The 21,702-nt window shown below is 44.6% G+C and overlaps 1 protein-coding gene across 1 annotated transcript; it reads left to right on the top strand.

Moving 5' to 3' along the window:
• Positions 1 to 13,619: 13,619 nt before the first annotated feature.
• Positions 13,620 to 14,618, top strand: LOC144278081 (olfactory receptor 52R1-like). Its single transcript, XM_077839246.1, has one exon. The coding sequence runs from the start codon at positions 13,620 to 13,622 to the stop codon at positions 14,616 to 14,618; it is 999 nt and encodes a 332-aa protein (XP_077695372.1).
• The last annotated feature ends 7,084 nt before the right edge of the window (positions 14,619 to 21,702 follow it).

A 21,702-nucleotide genomic window follows, 5' to 3' on the forward strand; every position in this document is an offset into this window, starting at 1 on the left:
AGTCCGGACTTCTTTGCCATAACCACCATAAGCACTCTCTGTCCATCAGTAACTGAGTGTGACATTCTATACCTTGGGGGAGTGTACTGTTATGAAAATATGCTCATGAGTGTGAATATAATGTAACTGGAGTATGCTTCATGCAAAAGGTCTCTTATAAGGTATCATTATAAAACTTATTATCTGCTGAGTGTGGTCATCCTATTTGTAGAAATGTATCACTCTTGTATCTGAAACTAGAAATATGAAATATAACTCTGAGGTCCTATTGTAGTTATGCAAAGTGTGGGCCATTAATGGTGGCTTGGAATCTTGATGGCTCCCATGAACTAGGACAACTGGTTGTAAAGGGCTCTGTTTATTTGTAAGTCTTCCTGTATACCTGTGTGCTGGCAAATCGGTAATGAAGTCTTACAGTGACATGTGATCATGTCACTGGAACTGGAATCCATCTTTAACATGGTGCTTTTCCATTTAGAAGGAGGGGTGGGAACGCAGAGAGGGACAAAGCATTCCCACCTGGTGCAAAAAATATATAAGGGGGTGGAACAGAACAAAGGGGGCTGCAATCATGAGAAATCCCCTAGTTACCACCTGAGCTGGAACAAGGGCTATACAAGGGTAAATGATTAGGCCCAGACTATGAAAGGCATCCAGTCTGTGATAGAAGGTTACTGAAACATCTCTGAGGGTGAGATTTTATCTGTATTCAGTTTTCCTACTGTATTAGGCTGAGACTTGGGTGTTTTATTTTATTTTGTTTGGTAATTTACTTTGTTCTGTCTGTTATTACTTGGAAACACTTACATCCTATCTTTTGTATTTAATACAATCACTTTCTACTTATTAATTAACCCAGCGTATGTATTAATACCTGTGAGAGCAAACAGCTGTGCATATCTCTCTATCAGTAATATAGAGGGGAAACAATTTATGAGCTTACCCTGTATAAGCTTTATACAGAGTAAAATGGATTTGTTTGGGGTTTGGACCCCATTGGAAGCTGGGTATCTGAGTGCTGGAGACAGGAGCACTTCTTAAGGTGTTTTCAGTTAAGGCTGCAGCTTGTGCGGGACGTGATTCAGACTTGGATCTGTGTTTGCAGCCCACAAGTGTGTTTGGCTCAAACAAGGCAAGGTACTGAAGTCCCAAGCTGGCAGGGAAAATGGGCTCAGAGGTAGTCGAGGTGCACGTGGTGGCAGTCTCAAGGGGGTTTCTGTGATCCAACCCGTAACAACTGTAACCCCCATATTCCTCATTTTCATTTAATCGTGATCTCACATATAAAGCATGCCTTGTAAGGTATCAGGGGAAAGCTTATGATCTGCTGAAAATCATTTCTCTATCCATATATGTGTGTCATTTAAGTCATATGAAGTTATGAGAATTATGTTGTATGGTGGTCACTGCAATATGCTGTAAGTTGGGGAATCAGCCAGATATTAGCTCCCCAAAGGCAACAGCAAAGAAAGCGACCAATGCCCAGGTGGGGTATTAAAAAAACCATGAACAGCCACCATCCTGACAAACCGCCTGGTGGCCAAGATGGGCCTGGCCCTGGTGCTGTGTGGTGGCCTGCTTGCACTGCCCTTTCCCTTCTTAGCGAGAAGGTGGCCATATTGTATAACCAACTTTATCCTCCAATCATATTGCGAGCACATAGCCGTGGTGAAGCTGGCCTGTGCCGACATCCGCATCAGTAGTTACTATGGCCACTTTGTGGTATTTTCTGTGATTGGACTGGATGTGTCTTTTATTGCTATGTCCTACACCCAGATCCTCAGGGCCATCTTCAGCCTTCCCAGAAAGGATGCCCGGCTTAAGACATTTGGGACCTGCGGCTCCCACCTCTGTGCCGTCTTAGCCTTTTACATCCCAGGTCTCTTCTCCTTCCTCACACACCAGTTTGGACACAATGTGCCCCCTCATTTCCACGTTCTCATTGCCAACATGTACATCCTGGTGCCTCCCATGCTAAACCCCCTCATCTATGGGGTGAGGACCAAAGAGATTCGGGGCAGGCTGCTCCAGCTCTTTACTCAGAAAGGGACCTAAAGTTTTCTGCATGTGCTCTGGTCAGGCTTTTGACCAGGGCAGGACGGTACATCTCTGGGGTCACAAGCTGGGAAGCTTGGGGGTATTTTGGCTGGAGCCTCCCTGTCAGGGTTCCCCCCCCCTACTCTGAACTCTAGGGTATAGATGTGGGGACCATCATGAAAGACCCCCTAAGCTTATTTTTACCAGCTTAGGTTAAAAACTTTCCCAAGGCACAAATTTCACCTTGTCTTTGAACAGTATGCTGCCACCACCAAGTGATTTAGACAAAGAACAGGGAAAAGACCACGCGGAGTTCCTATTTCCCCAAAATATCCCCCCAAGCCCTTACACCCCCTTTCCTGGGGAGGCTTGAGAATAAACAAGATGAGCACAAACCAGCTTTGGATTTTTAAGACACAAAAAACCGAATCAGATTCTTAAGAAAACAGAATTTTATTAGAAGAACAACACACACACACACAAAAAAGATAAGAGAGCAACTCTGTAAGATCAGAATGGAAGATAATCTCACAGGCAGTCAGATTCAAAACATAGAGAAGATCAGAATGGAAGATAATCTCACAGGCAGTCAGATTCAAAACATAGAAAAGATCAGAATGGAAGATAATCTCACAGGCAGTCAGATTCAAAACATAGAGAATCCCTGTAGGTAAAACCTTAACTTACAAAAAAGACACAAAACCAGGAATACACATTTCCTCCAGCACAATGAATTTCACAAACCAAAACAAAGAAAACCTAATACATTTCCTAGCTAGATTACTTACTAACTTTGCAGGAGTTGGAGGGCTTGCATCCTTGATCTGTTCCCAGCAAAGGTATCACACAGACAGACAAAAGCATTCTTCCCCCCTCCCCAGATCTGAAAGTATCTTGTCCCCTCATTGGTCATTTTGGGTCAGGTGCCAGCCAGGTTACCTGAGCTTCTTAACCCTTTACAGGTGAAATGACTTTGCCCCTGCCCAGGAGGGATTTTATAGCACAGCATACAGAAAGGTGTTTACCCTTCTCTTTATATTTATGACACTCCCTGTGGTTGGTTCATGAGCAGCTGGCAGGGGCATTCATGAACACAGCTGGGTGTGGTCCCTGCCTGTGAATATTGGTGTGAGTGCAAGCTTGGAAGGCTTTGCAGCTTGCCACAACATCACAGTGCAAGAGGTTCAGATTGGTGAGACAGAGGGCTCAGCTGTACCCCAGTTCCATGAATAACGCCGGGGGGGAGGGACCAGTCACACTGAGTATCTCGTGCTTTTTCAAGTAGAGGAATTGTTATAGCAACCCCTTTTGCAAGGCCTGGGTCTGTTTCCTTTACTGATCCTGTGCCCCAAAAGAGAGAAACTGGAAACAGAGTGTGCCCAACAGGGAGCTCTGGGAAGGATGTACTGAAGCAATTGGAGAGTTTGTTGGAACAGGTATGGTTCGGTATGCAAGTCTCTACTCCCAGAGGGAGGTGCTGGAATGGAAGTTGCACCTCAAGAGTGCACCTAGAAACCCAGAGCCAAAGCAGTTCCTGAAAGCTGCTGTGACTCAAAAGCTCATGAGTCCAGTGTGTGTGACCCAATCACTATCACCTGGTGGGTGCCCAGCCGCAAGAGCTTGAGCAGGGCCTTGACAGCAAATCTGAAGCTGCTACACAGAAGCTAGGGGACTGTGAGTGGAAGAGAAGTGGGGCTCGGTGATCCCAAGCTGCTCTAGATGTCTCCACAAGATGTTCTCTTCACCCAAATGTGGCCCACTCTCTTCTGCCCTCGGTGTTAACCAGAGTCCTTTGGTTCTAGGATCAATCCAGCTGGGCTCCCCTGAAGGAAATGTTTCCTGAACCAGGCAGTGCCTGTTTGGGGTCAGGGAGAGGATTTGTCTCTCCCTTGGAAAGTGCTTCCCAGAACTGAAGAGGCAGGGAGTCCCTGATCAAGTGGGTTTCATTCTGTCTCTCTCTCTCTCTCTTTCTCCATGCATTTCAGTCCATCTTGCCCTTTCCTTTCTATCACACACACACACACACATGCCTCCCTCTCTCTGCCATTTCCAATGTGCATCCCACCCTAGGTGCCCGTTACTAACACCCAGGGGCTGTTATTCCATCGACTTCAGTGGCAATTGCAGGTGTAGCACTGTGAATCGCTGCATCTGAGAGCTGATCTGGCTGGGCAAGAAGCAGTGCACATTAATCTGGTTATTCATCCAGGTAAGACTAAGTCCTTGGCCATCAACATCAAGCAGCCTGCAGCTGAAAACTGTACCCAGATCCGTATTAATCTGTGCGAGGGATTGCTGGGCAGGTGGCAGCTTCATGGATAGGGCTGGAGGCTGTTCAAAAGATGTGGGCGCTCTCAGAGTAGCACTGCTGCCCTGTTCCCTTCCACAGGCTTTCTGGGGATTCGGGGCAGCAGGCTTGCTACGAAGCTGCAGATCTCTTCCCCACGGTATGAAGTGTAAACCTCCTTCCGAACAACGTGCTGTGCACTTCAATCTGCTCACTGTGCCACTATGACCAACTTCCCTGGGGTGCCACCTGGAACAGGGATTCTCATAGACTCAGAGACTTACAGATACTAAGGTCAGATGGGACTATTATGATCGTCTAGTCCAACCTCCTGCACAACGCAGGCCACAGAGTCTCACCCACCCACTCCTGCCATAAACCTTTCACCTATGTCTGAGCTATTGAAGTCCTCAAATAGCGGGTTAAATACTTCAAGGTGCAGAGAATTCTCCAGCAAGTGACCCATTCCCCATGCTACATAGGAAGGCGAAAAATCTCCAGGGCCTCTGCCAATCTGCCCTGGAGGAAAATTCCTTCCCGACCCCAAATATGGCGATCAGCTGAACCCAGAGCCTATGGGCAAGATTCACCAACCAGACACCCAGGAAAGAATTCTCAGTTGTAACTCAGATTCCACCCCATCTAACTTCCCATCACAGGACATTGAGCCTATTTACCATGAATTGGTAAAGATCAATTAATTGCCAAAATCATGTTACCCCATAATACCATCTCCTCCATAAATTTACCAAGGTTAATCTTGAAGCCAGATAGGTCTTTTGCCCCCACTGCTTCCCTTGGAAGGCTGTTCCAGAACTTCACTCCTCTGATGGTTAGAAACCTTTGTCTAATTTCAAATCTGAACTTCCCAATGGCCAGTTTATTTCCATTTGTTCTTCTGTCCACATTGGTACTGAGCTTAAATAATTCCTCTCCCTCTCCAGTATTTATCCCTCTGATATATTTATAGAAAGCAATCATATCTCCCCTCATCCTTCTTTTGTTTAGGCTAAACAAGCCAAGCCAGTGCAAGAGGGAATCTGGATTGCATGGTTTTGGGGAAAGTTTTGGATATATTAGGAGTAGTAAACAAAAAGCCTTATGGGGATACTGCTTCTCAGCTAACACCTGTAAACAGGCTGAAACATTGCCACAGCAGAGTAACCATAATAAACCTGATCTTCTGTGTAGAAGGGGAAACTGAGGCACACTTCATGGCCTTGGAGAATATCTCTATTGAGTTATCACCATTTGGAAAAACACAGTGGTTAACCATGCTGCACAGACACACAGAGATGTTTTCTAGCAAAGCAGAGAAGGCACCCTTTCTGACTTCTGCGATCACTAGGCCGCTCTACAAACTGTTAAAAGGTACACAGAACTTTGCAACAACACCTGTGGGTAACACTACAATGTTTGCAAAAAGAAAAGGAGGACTTGTGGCACCTTAGAGACTAACCAATTTATTTGAGCAGGAGCTTTCGGGAGCTACAGCTGTAGCTTATGCTCAAATAAATTGGTTAGTCTCTAAGGTGCCACGAGTCCTCCTTTTCTTTTTGCGAATACAGACTAACACGGCTGCTGCTCTGAAACTGCAATGTTTGCAACACTTGGGAGTTGTATGGTCAAAACCCAGAGAGGGCTTTGGGCACGCTGTCTCCACATTAATCAGCATCTAACACTCCTGCAGGAAACTAAGGGGGGAGGTGTGACATTCTGTACCCCAGAGCAGCACCCTGGCACCTCCATATTTCCCTTGTTGATTTATGATATGCTATATATGTGTGTGTGTGTATGTGTTTTATATAAGGCAGGTCATGTAACATATCAATGGGAAGGTTATGATTTGCTGAATATGCTTACCCTATTTCTATGCATGTATAATTTTTGTAGCTAAAGTTATATATATATATTGATTATGTACCAGTATTTGAAGTGTGTTTGCTCCTGGGTAACACCAACCATTCAGTTTATATCCAGTCTAGCCAGCACATTGTGGATGCACCATTCAGGGTAATGGCCCATTATGAAACGCAATAGGCCTTACAAGAAGTTTATCTGCACCTGACTGACTGTCCTGTGCACGTTCCAGCCAGCATATGGGTAATGTCCCCTGCTATGTCTCATCGAAGCAGGCAAGTGCATGTGACCAGTTCATGTGACACTGGACTCCATCTTACGCCTGTACTTTACCATTAATTGTGCTGGGGGCTCTTGCTTAGAAAAATGAAGTTCCCTCCACATGGCAGAAGCTATAACAGGGGGAAGAGACATCATCACTTGGTCTCACTTCCCCCACAACACAACACCTAGAAACAGCTTAGGAACAAGGACTGAACCGTGACTGTGGTTCCAGGCTGAAGGGATTTCTAGCCTGTGTATGGAAGATGGGTGGGATGTTTGTCCCATCAAGGTGAGGCATTTCTTGATTCAAATCCTGTCTAGTGTATAGAACATACTTTGCAATATTGTTTATTTTTGAGGTAACAAACTTTGATCTGTATGCTATTACTTATAGCCACTTAAAATCTATTCCAAAACAGAGTGTTGTTTGAAATGCAAAAGGGAAATCTCAGGAAATGGAGTTGGTGGATTGTCCTCTCCACATTGAGGGAGGGGCAGACTGGGTAATAAACTTACACTGGTCAGGCTTCTGACAAGGGCAAGACAGTGCAGCTCTGGGGTCCTAGGCTGGAGAGCTGGGGGAACTGGCTGGAGCCTCTCTATTGTTGGTTCATGAGTGGCTAGTGAAAGCAGTCAGGTATCTGCAGCTGGATGTGTCCGGGGCTATGTTAGTGCAAGAACTGGAGAGGATAGTGGCTTCCCATAGTCTCACAGTGTGAGAGGGAGCCCCGATTGGTATTGTGACGGGTTGGATCACAGAAACCCCCTTGGGAACTGCCAACTGATGTGCTGAGTTGACTTCTAATCCATTTTCCCGACCATCTTGGGACTCCAGAACCCTGTCTGGTTTGATCCAGACACACTTGCCGGTTACAATCCCAGAACCAGGTCTGAACGACGTCCCCCAACAGCTGCAGGCTTAACTGAAAACCACTTATGAAGTGTTTCTATTGTTGGGAACACTGGGGCATGGCCACTGGGTAACTCGAGGGGATGGAAGACCACGAGTGTCGATGAAGCCCCCTCGCGCTAGGCCCCAGTGTCCTTGGCCCCCCTCCTGCCTGGAGGCACTCGCAGCAGCTCTGCGTGCTAGGCCCAAGTGTCCTTGGCCCCCCTGCCTGGAGGCACACACAGCAGTTATGCTGAGAATCTGCAACAGTATGTTGCAGAGTCAGACTGCCTGAAACTAAGCAAGGCCAAACAGGGGAGATATGGAAGAACAATGCTGAATAAAGCAGCTTTATGTATAGTTTAACAAATGATACAGAGAATCAGGGAACTAGCTGGGAACTGGATTGGCTGGCTATATGGATACTTGGAGCAGCTTACTATTGGATAAGTATGCTGGGAAAAAGGATGTATAAAAGCCTGTGTAACTTCCTGCTTTGTTGTACAGGATTTGAGATTCAAATCTCCCTGTACCTTTTTGAAGCTTCAAATAAACTTTTTTGCTTCTCCACCCCGTTGTGATTATTGGGTGCAGCACACCGGGTAACGAACCACTCAAGCTGTTGTTCAGCCTCTCGGCACTGGGTGCCGGCAACACTATCTCCAACGCTCATATGCCCAACTCCGAATGGGGTCCAAAACCCAAAAAAATCCATTTTACCCTGTATAAAGCTTATACAGGATAAACTCATAAATTGTTCCCTATCTATAACACTGATAGAGAGATATTCAGAGCTGCTTGCCCTCCCCTCTCCCCACCCCACCCCAGGTATTAATACATACTTTGGGTTTAATTAATAAGTAAAAAGTGATTTTTATTAAATACAAGAAGTAGGATTTAAGTGGTTCCAAGTAATAACAGACAGAACAAAGTAACAAAGAACAAAAAACAAAGAATTACCATTACCAAAATAAAACAAAAACATGCAAGTCTATGCCTAATACAGTAAGAAAAGTGAATACAGATAAAATCTCACCCTCAGAGATGTTTCAATAAGCTTCTGTCACAGATTAGATGCCTTCCGAGTCTGGGCACAATCCTTTCCCCTGGTACAGCCCTTGTTCCAGCTCAGGTGGTAGCTAGGGGATTTCTCATGATTGCAGCCCTCTTTGTTCTGTTCCACCCCCTTATATAGCTTTGGCACAAGGTGGGAATCCTTTGTCCCTCTCTGGGTTCCCACCCCTCCTTCTAAATGGAAAAGCACCAGGTTTAAGATGGATTCCAGTACTAGGTGACATGGTCACATGTCCTGTGAGACCCCAAGCCTTCATTCCTCCTGGCCTGACTCACAGGAAGGCCTGCAAACAGAGCCATCCACAGTTAATTGTCCTGGCTGATGGGAGCCATCAAGATTCCCAACCACCATTAATGGCCTGCACTTTGCATAATTACAATAGGCCCTCAGAGTTATATTTCATATTTCTAGTTTCAGATACAAGAGTGATACATACATACAAATAGGATGACCACACTCAGTAGATTATAAGCTTTGTAATGATACCTTACAAGAGAAGTTTTGCATGAAGCATATTCCAGTTACATTATATTCACACTCATTAGCATATTTTCCTAAAATCATAGAGAGTGCAACGTCACAGAGGGCTCAGTGGTATCCCAGTTCCTGGTTACACCCTGGGGAAGTTCATCACCCAACCCAACAAACAGGTCCTCTTCGACAGAGAGTCCATTTCCCAGTTGTCATGCACTCATTTACTTAAGGAGAGATGGTGATTATAGTAGGAAAGTCAGGACTCATGAGTTCTGTTTGTCATTCTCTGTGGGACCTCTGCCAAGTAGCGTTGCCTTTTGCCTGAGTTTACCTATTTGTATAATGGCGATATGTTCATAGGGACTTTACCTAGCTAGGTGTTTTCAAGATCCGTCAGTGAAAGGTGCTTCACAGTATGATGATAGTTCTTGATGAGAATTACTGATCTCTGATCCCTTAGTGGCAGCCCTGTGTGCCTGCAGAAAGGGCTCATGTCTCCCCTCAGTCATCTGTCTCCAGATCTGTCTGTCTGTTATCTACCAAGCCATCCTGCGCATTTACAGAGTATCAGACTCTACGGAGGCCTAGGCATTATCCCTAGTTTTCTTTCTAATCAACTATAATTTTTAAATATACACAAATACACGGAGCAGCCAATGCCTCTCTGACTCAGCACAGAGCCCGAGTTCTCATCTCCCTTTGGGAAGTTTCCTTAATTACTGTTTACTCCTAAAGCTGGACAAAAAACACAGAAGTGCAGATGTGGAAGGAAAGACATTAACTAGAGTGTCTCCAGTCTCCAGCCTGTTTGCGTCCAGATGCAGCTTCTCCCCTAGAGGCTGAGTGAACCCAACTGGGATTACACAGAGCTATATTATTAACAGTGTTCAGCCCTGTGTCAGCTCTTGACATGGGATGTTGATGCAGATGATGGGGTGAAAGAGGTGTTGGACACGGCTACCTGACGGGGATTCCCAGGAAAGACACTTCCACTTCACAGTTCACAGGTACCTATCTCTAGCTGAGGAACTCACCTGCTTGACAAGCCAAGTGGAACACAGGTGTGACAGGATAGAGAATAGGTCTGGGGTCCTTTCTGCTCTGAACAGCCATTAAAGATCCCAGGGTCCTTGCCACAGGGGTGAGTTTGTTCCAGTATCACTGTCCAAAATGCCATTCCTTTCTGTGAACACCACCCACCCACCCTTGCCAATGGCCTCACGCCCTGAGATGGCTGCATTTCAGTGGCACAGTGGATCCTTCATGATGGAAGGTGTTAGTAGATGTATAAAACGAGGCCAAATTTGGAGGCTGTGGCTTGTATTTTTCCTCAGGCCCCACTGAGGCAAAATTTCTCTTGGAGTAAGAACCGAATAAAAATCTCAGGAGCCAGCTGTGTGTTAATCCACAGACACTGTCACCTTCTCCTCTGGCAATTTTAGGCTTTGTCTGTTAAGGGGGGAGTTACTTGACTTTTATCTGCTGCAAAGCATTGTTGTGTCTAAACCATCCCAGAGAGATTGGTGTCCTGCCACCTTTGGGATACCTTCAGCAAAGGAGCTTCCACAACCTCCCAAAGCGTCTGTTCCATTATCCTCCTGTTCTTAAAGTTAGGAAGGTTTTTTTCTCAGATTTAATCTAAATTTGCTATGCTGGAGTTTGAACCCATTGCCTGTTGTCCTGTGCTCTGCGGCAAGAGAGGATAACATTCCTCCATCCCTCTTATCGCAGCCTTTCAAGTAGCTGAAGACCACTCCCATCTCCTCCTTAGTCTCTTCAAAGGACCTAGCTATCCCTCCTAGGGAGGTGGATTAACTACTTTGACAGGAGAACCCCTGCCATCGGTGTAAGTAGTGTCAACATTGAAGAACCAGGGAAGCACCTTTGTAGCTTTTTAAGTGTAGACGAGCCCTCAAGCAGATCTTCCAGAAAAGCATCCAGTCTGGATCTGCATACATGGGGAGCTGGAGAATCCACCCCTTCCCTTCTCAGTCTGTTCCAAATGTTAGTTACCCAGAGTGCTAAACGTGGCCCTTATTTCCAACTGGAATATTTTTGGCTTCAAATTCCAGCGACTGGGTCTTGCTTTGCCTTTCTTCACTAGATTAAAAAGCACGTAATTGGTATTTAAGATGAATAAATGAAGCTCTTTAAGTCTCTCTCTCTCTGACCACCATTTTCTCCAGTCTCCAAACATTTATGTGGCTCTTTTCTGCACCCTCTCCAATTTTTCAACATCATTTCTGAAATGTGGACCCCGGGACTGGATGCAGTTGGTTTCACCAATACCATGTGCAGAGGTAAAATTGTTCCCCTGCTCCAACTGACCACTACCCTGGATCACATCACCCTTTTGGCCACAGCACCACACTGGGAGCTCACAATGAGTTGGTTGTCTACAATGACCCCTAAATCCTTTCCAGGATCCCTGTGTACCATAATACAGTGCCCTAGTCTGTGGATCGAGCCTGCATTCCCTTTTCCGAGAGGATCCCTTTGCATTTGTCTGTATTAAAACATTTTGTTTGCATGGGCCCAGCTCACCAAATGCTCCAGATCAATCAGTGTGCCCCTGGGCTCCTCATTGTAACCAATCTGCCAATCTTTGAGTCATCTGCAAATTTTATCTGCAGTGATTTTCTATTTGCTTCCAGAGCATTGCTGAAAATATTAAATAGTATAGGGCCAAAAACGGATCCCTGTTGAACCCCACAGAAACACCCCCATTCACTGACAATGGCCCATTGACACCTGCTTTCTAAGCTCTTTCAGTTAGCCAGCTTTTGGTCCACTTTACATGTGCTCTACTGATATTGTAGAGTGTGCATTTTTCTATCTGAATTTTTCCCCCTACTAAAACAAATGCCTCAGAGAAATCCGTCTACTGCATCTGCATGGTTCCCTTGATCAATCAAAAGTGCACTCATTGAAGGATGAAATCGGGTTTATTTGACAAGACACGTTTTCCATAAGTCATGTTGTTGATTGGCATTAACTAAATTCATAGACTTTTTTTAACTAATCCCAGACCAGCTTTTCCCTTGTTTGCTAACTTTGTAAACTCTTTTTTTTTAAACTTTCCCTTTTTTTATTGAATACTTTACTACGTTTAACCCAGAAGTGTCCTGTATTTGCCTCCCCCCTGCCTTTTTTTTTCCCTTTTGGCTCCCCGGCTGTCTCACTGTGTACGTCTGGTTCTGAGTGAGATGTGCGCTTGAGCAGTCAGTTCGTAACTCTGGTGTTTGGAACTCTAAGAGTCAATTGCAGATGCTGTTTATCGCCATCCTTGACTGCTAATGGACTGGAAAGTATTTCATCATCTCAGGTGATATATGTTTCTCATACCGTTTCTTTCCAAATGCAGCGTACAACTATATGTTGAAGATATCTACCTTTCCTGCAACATTAACAAACTCCATTTCTCCCTCAAAGAAATCCCTAAACATTTTCTAGGATTTGTTTTGTTCTTAATATACTTTAATAACCTCCTTTTTGTGATCCTTAAACCTGCCATGCATGGATTTTTCCATGATGTTTTTAGCATCCCTTATCAATTTTCATAAATTCAAATTTGTATTATTTTCTCTCTATTTTCCATTTTCCCCACTTGTTATATATTGCTTCCCATCCTGTTCTCCCCCTACCTACCCCCAATTGCTGCATTCACTTTGTCAGTAAACCGGGATTTGTTTTTTCTAACTTTCTTGTCAATGGAATGGTGGATTTTTGCCAATCTAATAAACTCTTCTTCAAGAACTCCAAATTTTCATTCTCATTTTGTCTCTTGAAATTTTTGCTCCAAATCACTTTTATTGATCTTTTGCCTCTCCTTTGGAGAATTAGCCCACTAAGTGAATTGTCTCTTTAAACTGACCTCACACTTGGTAAGGCAACTCCCATCTTTTCATGTATTTATACCTGCTCCTGTATTTTCCACTCCATGCATCTGATGAAGTGGGTTCTAGCCCACAAAATCTGATGCCCAAACAAATTGACTCTAAGGTGCCACAAGGATCTCTTGTTGTTTTTGCTGATACAGACTAATACGGCTACCACTCTGAAACTAAGTGTCTATAGATATTAATGGTTGGGAACTGTTCTGTGTTTGTCTATTTGAATGTAATCAGTTTGTTCTTTATTTTCTGCTCCTCTATCATATGCCCCGTTTTCTTTGTCTCTTCTCTATACTCAACACTCCCAGACTTTTCAGTCTGTCGGCATATGGCAGCCTCCCCCATTCTCATAGCCTGTCTCAGAAATCCACTTTCTGTCTGCTATACACTTTATAGAGACTGAGTGTCCACAACTGAGTGCGTGTCCAGAGCAGGATATTCTCCATCCCATTCCTTAGGCATCCGAACCTTGTCTTTGTTTTGGCCACTGCTGTGAATAAGCAACTGTTTCCATGGAGCTGCTATCAATGATGCTCAGGTCTTTTCCATGAGGTGAGTTCTAGTTGGGATGTTTCCCTCTGGTACATGTTTCCTCAAAGCTTTTTTTTCTTTTTCACTCTTAGATTTTGAGCATCATAAAAAGTGGAATTGGCATTAGTAGGGTCACTTGTTCATAATTCATTTATCTGAATAGTGACCAATTTCCTACACCCATGAGAACAGTACTCAGTAGTGCATGTAATGTCTCATATTAACATTGTCTCTCCATCCAGGCATTTGTACTGTGACCATCACCCTAGACCCTGGGCACATCCACAAAGTCAGAGGAATGTACAATACATGCAGGAGACACCGTTCTGCCTCATAGTTGGACACCTTCTCCCCTACTCCATGTCAGATTCCAACACAACTCACTTCACCAACCCCTCCACCTTCATCCTGCTGGGCATTTCCGGCCTGGAGGCAGCCCATGTCTGGATTTCCATCCCCTTCTGCACCATGTACACCATAGCTATCTTGGGGAACTTCACCATCCTATTCGTCGTGAAGAGGGAGCGGAGCCTCCATGCCCCCATGTCCTATTTCCTCTGCATGCTGGCTGTCACCGACCTGGTCCTGCCTACATCCATGCTGCCCAAAATGCTGAGCATCTTCTGGTTCAATTCGAGGGAGATAGATTTCAGTGCCTGCCTCACCCAGATGTACTTCATTCACTCGTTCTTAGTGATGGAGTCTGGGATCCTCGCGGCCATGGGTTTTGACCGCTACGTGGCCATCTGCCATCCCCTGAGACATTCCACCATCCTGACAAACCCCATGGTGGCCAAGATCGGCCTGGCTGTGGTTCTGCGTGGTGGCATGCTCACACTGCCCTATCTCCTCCTGGTGAGGCAGTGGCCGTATTGCGAAACCAACATCATCCCCGATACGTACTGCGCGCATATAGCTGTGGTGAAGCTGGCTTGCGCCGATACCCGCATCAGTAGTTACTATGGCCTCTTTGTGCTATTCTGTGTGAAGGGTCTGGATATGTTTTTTGTTGCATTGTCCTATACCCAGATCCTCAGGGCTATCTTCCGCCTCCCCACAAAGGACGCCCGGCTCAAGACTTTTGGGACCTGCATCTCCCACCTCTGTGCCATCTTAACCTTTTACGTCCCATCTCTCTTCTCCTCCCTCACATACCGGTTTGGCCAGAATGTGGCCCTGCATTTCCATGTTCTCATTGGCAACTTGAACATCCTGGTGCCCCCCATGCTAAACCCCATCATCTACGGCGTGAGGACCAAACAAGTCCGGGACAGGCTGCTCCAGCTCTTTATTCATAAAGACATCTAAATTTTTCTCCTGGTGCTCTGGCTCTCAGACTGACCTCCATGCAGAGCTGTGTGGTGAGATGGTGCTGGGCTCTCTTCCCTGAATCACTGACTGGACAGTCAAACTGACATTGAATCCTTTCCTGGCCTTAGTGGGCTGTGTGAGCATGAGAGACTGGGGAATTGGTCTGTGTACAACTCATTAACTCATAGGGTTCCCACCTTTCTAATTGCTTTTAACTGGAACCCTGAGGCCCTGAGCCTGTTCTACCAAGGCCCTGCCCCCTTTTCCAGTGAGACACAGCTGAGGATGCAAAATTCTGCTGAGAAATGGGGTAGACTCACCCCAGACTGGTAATTACTCTATCATTAGATTATACCAAGCCAGCAACCAATGTAAAGTTCTGTTTCACCACATTGGTTAACTAGAAACCAAAAATGCAGTCTCCTTAGGCATCCTAGCCTTTGGCTCACAATCCAGACAGTGCTTTGAACAGGGGGTTGGACTAGATGACCTCCTGAGGTCCCTTCCAACCCTGATATTCTGTGATTGTATGAGTGGACTCCATAATGAGCTGTTAGTGAAAACCAATTTAATCACATATAGGGTCCTTCTAATCTCAAGGCAAATACGTAACTAGGATATTACCCAATAATCACGCTGCTGCCAATCTGTTAGTAACTAAAATCTAAAGGTTTGATAATAAAAGAAAAGAAGAATAGGTATAAATGTTTAATGGATCAGATACATCCAAGTGATTTTTTCAGAGTTCATAGATTAGGATCATAGCAGTCATGGAATAAACTGCTGGCTTGCAAATGAATCTCTGGAAATTACCCAAGCTGGTTGGGGGTCATCAGACCTCCTTCAAGGCCTCCTTCTTGGAAACCCATTCCAGAGAAATGAACATAAAATGGAGATGTCTCAGGGGTCCTTTAATATCCTCTGTCCTGTGTGTGGAATTTTACTGTCCGAAACAAAGCCCATAGCATCTCTTTGTGGAAAGTTACTGGCCCAAGTTGGAGTCCAGGGTCACTTGACCATATCACATGTCCTAATATGCTTGATGACTCACAGGGGCAGCTATCAACCATATTCTTACAGAGGCATGCTTCTTCTATGGCCCATTGTGAGAGCAAATTGTCCTTGTTGGCCCTCAATACATAGCTGCTTGGCTTTATTCACTTGTGGGATGTCACCCAGGAACACTTAACAAATCATAACTTTCCCATTGACACTTGACAGAACATACTTTTTACAAGATTTGTTGCAATTCTATAACAGTGGTAGCAACAACGATAAAAAATGGTCATAGTGAAACACACAGCATCACACCATGTCCTCGTCCAATGATGGTGGGACAGCTGCTAGCCACCTAAGGAAGGGGCATTGCTTGAGTTCTAGCAGGTCAATAAGCTGGGACAATAGAGGATGGGAAGAGCAGATAAAAACTTGGTTTGCTTCAGGGAATCTGGACCTTGTACAATGAAAGGAGGAAAGAATTCTTTAAAAGTGATAGGTGGCCTATCCGTGAACTTGGCTGTTTCCTCCAAGCATCACCAGCCAGCATCCTTGGCTTTGAACGACCGTAACTTATGTTTGATTAAACCATCTTCCAGAAAGGGTGTCCAGGTCTAGATCCACAAAGGCATTTAGGTAAATACTGAGCTTAGGCACAGCTGCCTTCCTCAAAGCCCCAGCTCATCTGCTACCTTACCCTGTAGGAGCCTAAGGGTCTGCCAATAACCTGCACAAAGCAACCTGAGCGCTGACTCTGCTCCAGAGCTAACAAGCTTCTCAGAGTCTTCGCTCAGGCCTCAGTTCTGGTGGGATTCTCCAATGAGGTTGTCGAGGTTCCTTCCCCACTCTGAACTCTAGGGTACAGATGTGGGGACCTGCATGAAAACCTCCTAAGCTTACTTTTACCAGCTGAGGTTAAAACTTCCCCAAGGTACAAACTATTTTACCCTTTGCCCTTGGACTTCCACTGCCACCACCAAACTTTAACTGGGTTTATTTTATTAGGAAAGCATTGTTTGGAAACATCTTTCCCCCCAAAATCCTCCCAAATGTTACATCCCCCTTCCCTGGAGAAGGTTTGGTAAAAATCTTCACCAATTTGCATAGGTGATCACAGACCCAAACCCTTGGATCTTAAGAACAATGAAAAAAGCATTCAGTTTCTTACAAGAAGAATTTTAATAGAAGAAAAAGAAAAATAATCAGCTCTGTAAAATCAGGACAGTAAATACCTTACAGGGTAATTAGATTCAAAACATAGAGAATCCATCTAGGCAAAACTTTAAGTTACAAAAAGAGACAAAAACATGAATCTCCATTCCATTCAGCACAGCTTATTTTCTCAGCCATTTAAAGAAATCAGAACCTAACGCATCTCTAGCTAGATTACTTACTAAGTTCTAAGACTCCATTCCTGTTCTGTTCCCGGCAAAACCATCACACAGACAGACACAGACCCTTTGTTTTTCTCCCTCCTCCCAGCTTTTGAAAGTATCTTGTCTCCTCATTGGTCATTGTGGTCAGGTGCCAGCGAGGTTATCCTAGCTTCTTAACCCTTTACAGGTGAGAGGATTTTTCCTCTGGCCAGGAGGGATTTTAAAGGTGTTTACCCTTCCCTTTATATTTATGACAGAGGTGTTTCCCCTGCCCATCTCCCCAGCAGGCCCGATCTGTTAGGCATTGTCAGACCATACCTCCTAGATGGGGACTTGCAGATTGGGAATGTGTGTGTGTGCGTTTGCATCCATGTGTGTATGTGTGCATGTGAATCCATGTGTGCATGTGGGTCTGTGTGTTTGTGTGTGCACGTGGGTCCAAGTGTGTGTGTGCATGGGGGTGTGTGCATCCGTGGGTCTGTGTGTGTGTGTTTCTGTGCATGTGGGTCCAGGTGTGTGTGCGCATATGGGACTGTGAGTGTGCTTGCCTGTGTGTCTATGTGTGTGTGCATCCGTGTGTATGTGTGAGTACCTGTGTCTGTGTGTGTCTCTTTGCATGTGTGTCCATGTGTGTACACCCCCAGAATATCCCATAGACCAGCGGTTTTTTGCCCTCACCTGGAATGCGGGAGACCCAGATTCAAATCCCTGCTCAACTGAATGTTTGTTTGTATAAAATGGAACAGCTCAAGCTGGAGAGACTAAGTATCCCACCCAGAATAGCCATTTGTGGGGTGCTCAGGGCACTCAGGTGGGATGTGGGAGACCTGCGTTTATGTCTCTGCTCCAAAGCAGGTAGAACAAAGATTTTGGATCTGGGTCTCCCAAGTCTCTCTCACATCTCTCACTAGAAAACGCTGACCTTTCCTAGGCATCTTGCTCCAGAAAAGGGCTCACAGCTGACAATCCCACATGGAAATAGGGACCTCTCTCCAGCCCATCAGTTGAGCTACTGAACACCCAAATCAGTGGGAGTTACATGCTTAAGGACCATGTATGGTCTTTGGAGACCAGAGTGGCTGAACTGGAGGAGGTAAGGGAGACAGAGAGGTACATAGATGAGACTTCCCGGGCCAGAGTAGAATGGTCCCACCCACAGTCTGACAATCTCTGTGCTGTAGAGGAGGATCAAAGTCTCAGGAAAGGAGAAAATGAAACTGGAGAAATTGGGACCTCCAGATGATGTCCTGGGACCCTCTCTTACTGAGGATACCTCTCTGTGGAAGGGAACTTCTTTTAATAGGTAGAGTCAGGTTATAGTTTTGGTGGATTTGATCATTAGAAACAGAGATAGCTGGGTTTGCAATGACCAAGAGAACAACATGGTGACTTGTCTGCAGATCTCTTGAGGCCTCTAGATAGACTTATATGTAGTGCTGGGGAGGTACCAATGACATAGGAAACAATAGAGAGGTCCTGGACCTCCATGGTAGCATTCTCTGAAATGCTTCCACTTCCACACACAGAGCGAAATAGACAATAAGAATGGCAGGGTCTCAATGCATAGATGAGATGATGGTGGAGGGATTTAGTTTTATTAGGAATTGGGGAACCTTTTGGGAAAGGAGGCACCTATACAGGAAGGCAGGACTCCATGTAAACCAAAATGGAACCAGATTGCTGGCACTTAAAATTAAGAAGGCCGTAGAGCAGTTTTTAAACTAAGGGTTGGGGGAAGCCGACAGGTGAGGAGGACCACGTGGTTCAGACAGAGACATCGCTTAGGGGAGGATCTATTAATGGAGATTCTCTATATCCTAGTAAGGAGGATGGCATGGAAGATAAAATACAGGTAGGATCTGATGAGAAACAGTCAAATGAAAAAAGAGTCCCATTCAATTACATCATGAAATGGCAGACAGTTAAAAAGTAACAATATTTAAAGTGCTTATATACAAATACCAGAAGTCTAAATAATAAAATGGGTGAACTAGAGTGCCTCGTATTAAATGAGGATATTGATATACTAGGCATCACAGAAACTTGGTGGAATGAGGATAATCAATGGGACACAGTAATATCAGGGTAAAAATATATCAGAAGGACATAAGAGGTCGTGCTGATGGAGGAGTGGCAATGTACATGAAAGAAAGCATAGAGTCATATGAAGTAAAAATCTTAAATGAACAAACTGTACCATAGAATATCTATGGATAGTAATTCCATGCTTGAATAGTAAGAATATAGCCGTAGATGGTGACCAAGATAGTGATAGTGACTGTGAAATGCCCAGGGAGATTAGAGAGGCTATTAAAAAAAAAAAACCTGAATAATAATGGGGATTTCAACTATCACCATATTGACATGTCTCCTCAGGATGGGCAATTCTTGATTTAGTCCCAAGTGAAGCATTGATAATAGTGACCATAATATAATTAAACTTAACATCCCTGTGGCAGGGGAAACACCACAGCAGCCCAGCACTGTAGCATTTAATTTCACAAAGGGGACTGACACAAAAATTAGGAATTAGTTAAACAGAAATACATAGTTACAGTGCCAAACATTAAATCCATGCAAGCTGCATGGAAACTTTTTAAAGACACCGTAACAAAGGCTCAACTTAAATGTACCCCCCAAATTAAAAAAAGATAGTAAGAGAACCAAAAAAGAGACACTGTGGCTAAACAACAAAGTAAGAGAAGCAGTGAGAGGCAAAAAGGCATCCTTTAAAAAGTGGAAGTTAAATCCTATTGAGGAAAATAGAAAGAGGCATAAACTCTGGTAAATGATGTGTAAACATATAATTAGGAAGGCCAAAAAGAATTTTAAGAACAGCTAGCCAAAGACTCAGAAAGTAAGAGCCAAAAAAGTTGCTTGGAGAAGGAACTATGAGGATAAAACCTCATGGGCACTCTAAGAAGAATGCTGTGCTGAGTAGAGTACCGGCTCCAGCGGCGAGATACAGTCCCCTGTGTCCCGCAGGGTAGGCTGGAGAGGGAAGATCCGTGATGAACTCTGCTGGATACCAGGAAAAAACAATGGCTAACGAGTGCTTGTGGAGCTAACATCTGGGGCAAGCCTACCTTGTGGGCTCCACCCAGCCAATGTACAGAATAATCCTATCAAAGGAAGAGTACCGGTAAATCTGCTAAACTCAAGGGTGAAGAGTGTGGGGTTGGACAGTTGGCTAACTTAAAGGTGCTGTCAGAGAAGCATCAAGAAATCTCTTCTAAGAATGAGGTGACCAATTTCTATGACTAGTGTGATATTGCACCCCGTAAGGCTTCATGGAAATATGCTTATGAATGTATATATGACATAACTGGAATATGTTTTATGCTACATATGCCATGTTACATATCTCTGTAAAGGTTATTGTTAGGATATAGATATTAGGCCTGTCTGTAAAGGCCTAGACTCTAAGAATTTAGGTGTATTCTTATCACTTACCTAGTTCTAGAGGTATAAAAGAAAGAATCAAAATCACTGACTGCCGGTGTAAGGGCCTTCTCTCACTGTGACAGTCTGAAGTCCTGTGCTTAGCCTAAGGCCTTTGGCTAAGCAACAGAGGCAGCCATAAGCTGGGAAGCGAACGCTCACCTCCTCACATTCCAAACTAGCCACATTGAAAGAAGGTGCTATGGGGCTGTTAGGATACAATCCTGTCCTGATAATGCCTATCGCCTCCAGAGAAAGGGAAGTGCCTAGAAAATGTCAAAGGAAACTTAGTTTGATAGCATCCTGTCTGGCAAGAACTCACTTATCCATAGCTGGGAAGTGAAATCCTCATTTCTGTATTGTTTTGTCATTATAGTTCCCACTTTGCTATTGTTTATTTGTATGGTCTCTGTCTGGTTCTGTGATTGTTTCTGTCTGCTGTATAATTAATTTTGCTGGGTGTAAACTAATTAAGATGGTGGGATATAATTGGTTACATAATCATGTTACAATATGTTAGGATTGGTTAGTTAAATTTCAGGAAAATGATTGCTTAAGGTATAGCTAAGCAGAACTCAAGCTTTACTATATAGTCCGCAGTCAATCAGGAAGTGTGTGTGTGTGGGGGGGGGGATGGGAACAGGGAATGGGGCTGGGTAAATTGGAATCATGTTTTGCTAAGGGGAGGAATGGGAACAGGGAATGGGAGTGGGAAATTGGAATCATGTTTTGCTAAGGGGGCGGGAATGGGTGCAGGGACACAGGTAAGGCTCTATGATGTCAGAGCTGGGAAGAGGGGACACTAAGGAAGGGAACTGGAATCATGCTTGCTGGAAGTTCACCCCAATAAACATTGAATTGTTTGCACCTTTGGACTTTGGGTATTGTTGCTCTCTGTTCATGCGAGAAGGACCAGGGAAGTGAGTGGGTGAAGGAATAAGCCCCCTAACAGTTATGATCTACTGAATCTATTCATCCTATTTATATGCATGTATCATATTTGTTTTTGAAGTTATGAATATTGGCTGTGTACTGGTTTGATTTTAAGTAGCCTTAGTAAGGCATTTGCTCAGCTTCTTTAGAGAGGAATGTGCAAGTTAAGTTCCCAATTGAGATACATTTAAAGGACAATGGATCTTGGAAGGCTCCAATCCACATAAGAAGTCTACTTGAGGATGTTCAAGGTAGCAGGTGAACCATGGCTGCTACCTGTAAATTCTGAGTCATGCATGGACATGTTGCCGGCACCCAGTGCCAGAGGCAAACAA

The sequence above is a fragment of the Eretmochelys imbricata genome, chromosome 1, assembly GCF_965152235.1.
Source record: "Eretmochelys imbricata isolate rEreImb1 chromosome 1, rEreImb1.hap1, whole genome shotgun sequence".
In the NCBI taxonomy this organism is placed as follows: domain Eukaryota; kingdom Metazoa; phylum Chordata; order Testudines; family Cheloniidae; genus Eretmochelys; species Eretmochelys imbricata.

Bases quoted from the DNA above. Each gene is read 5' to 3' on its own strand.
- LOC144278081 (XM_077839246.1), top strand. From the start codon at position 13,620: ATGCAGGAGACACCGTTCTGCCTCATAGTTGGACACCTTCTCCCCTAC.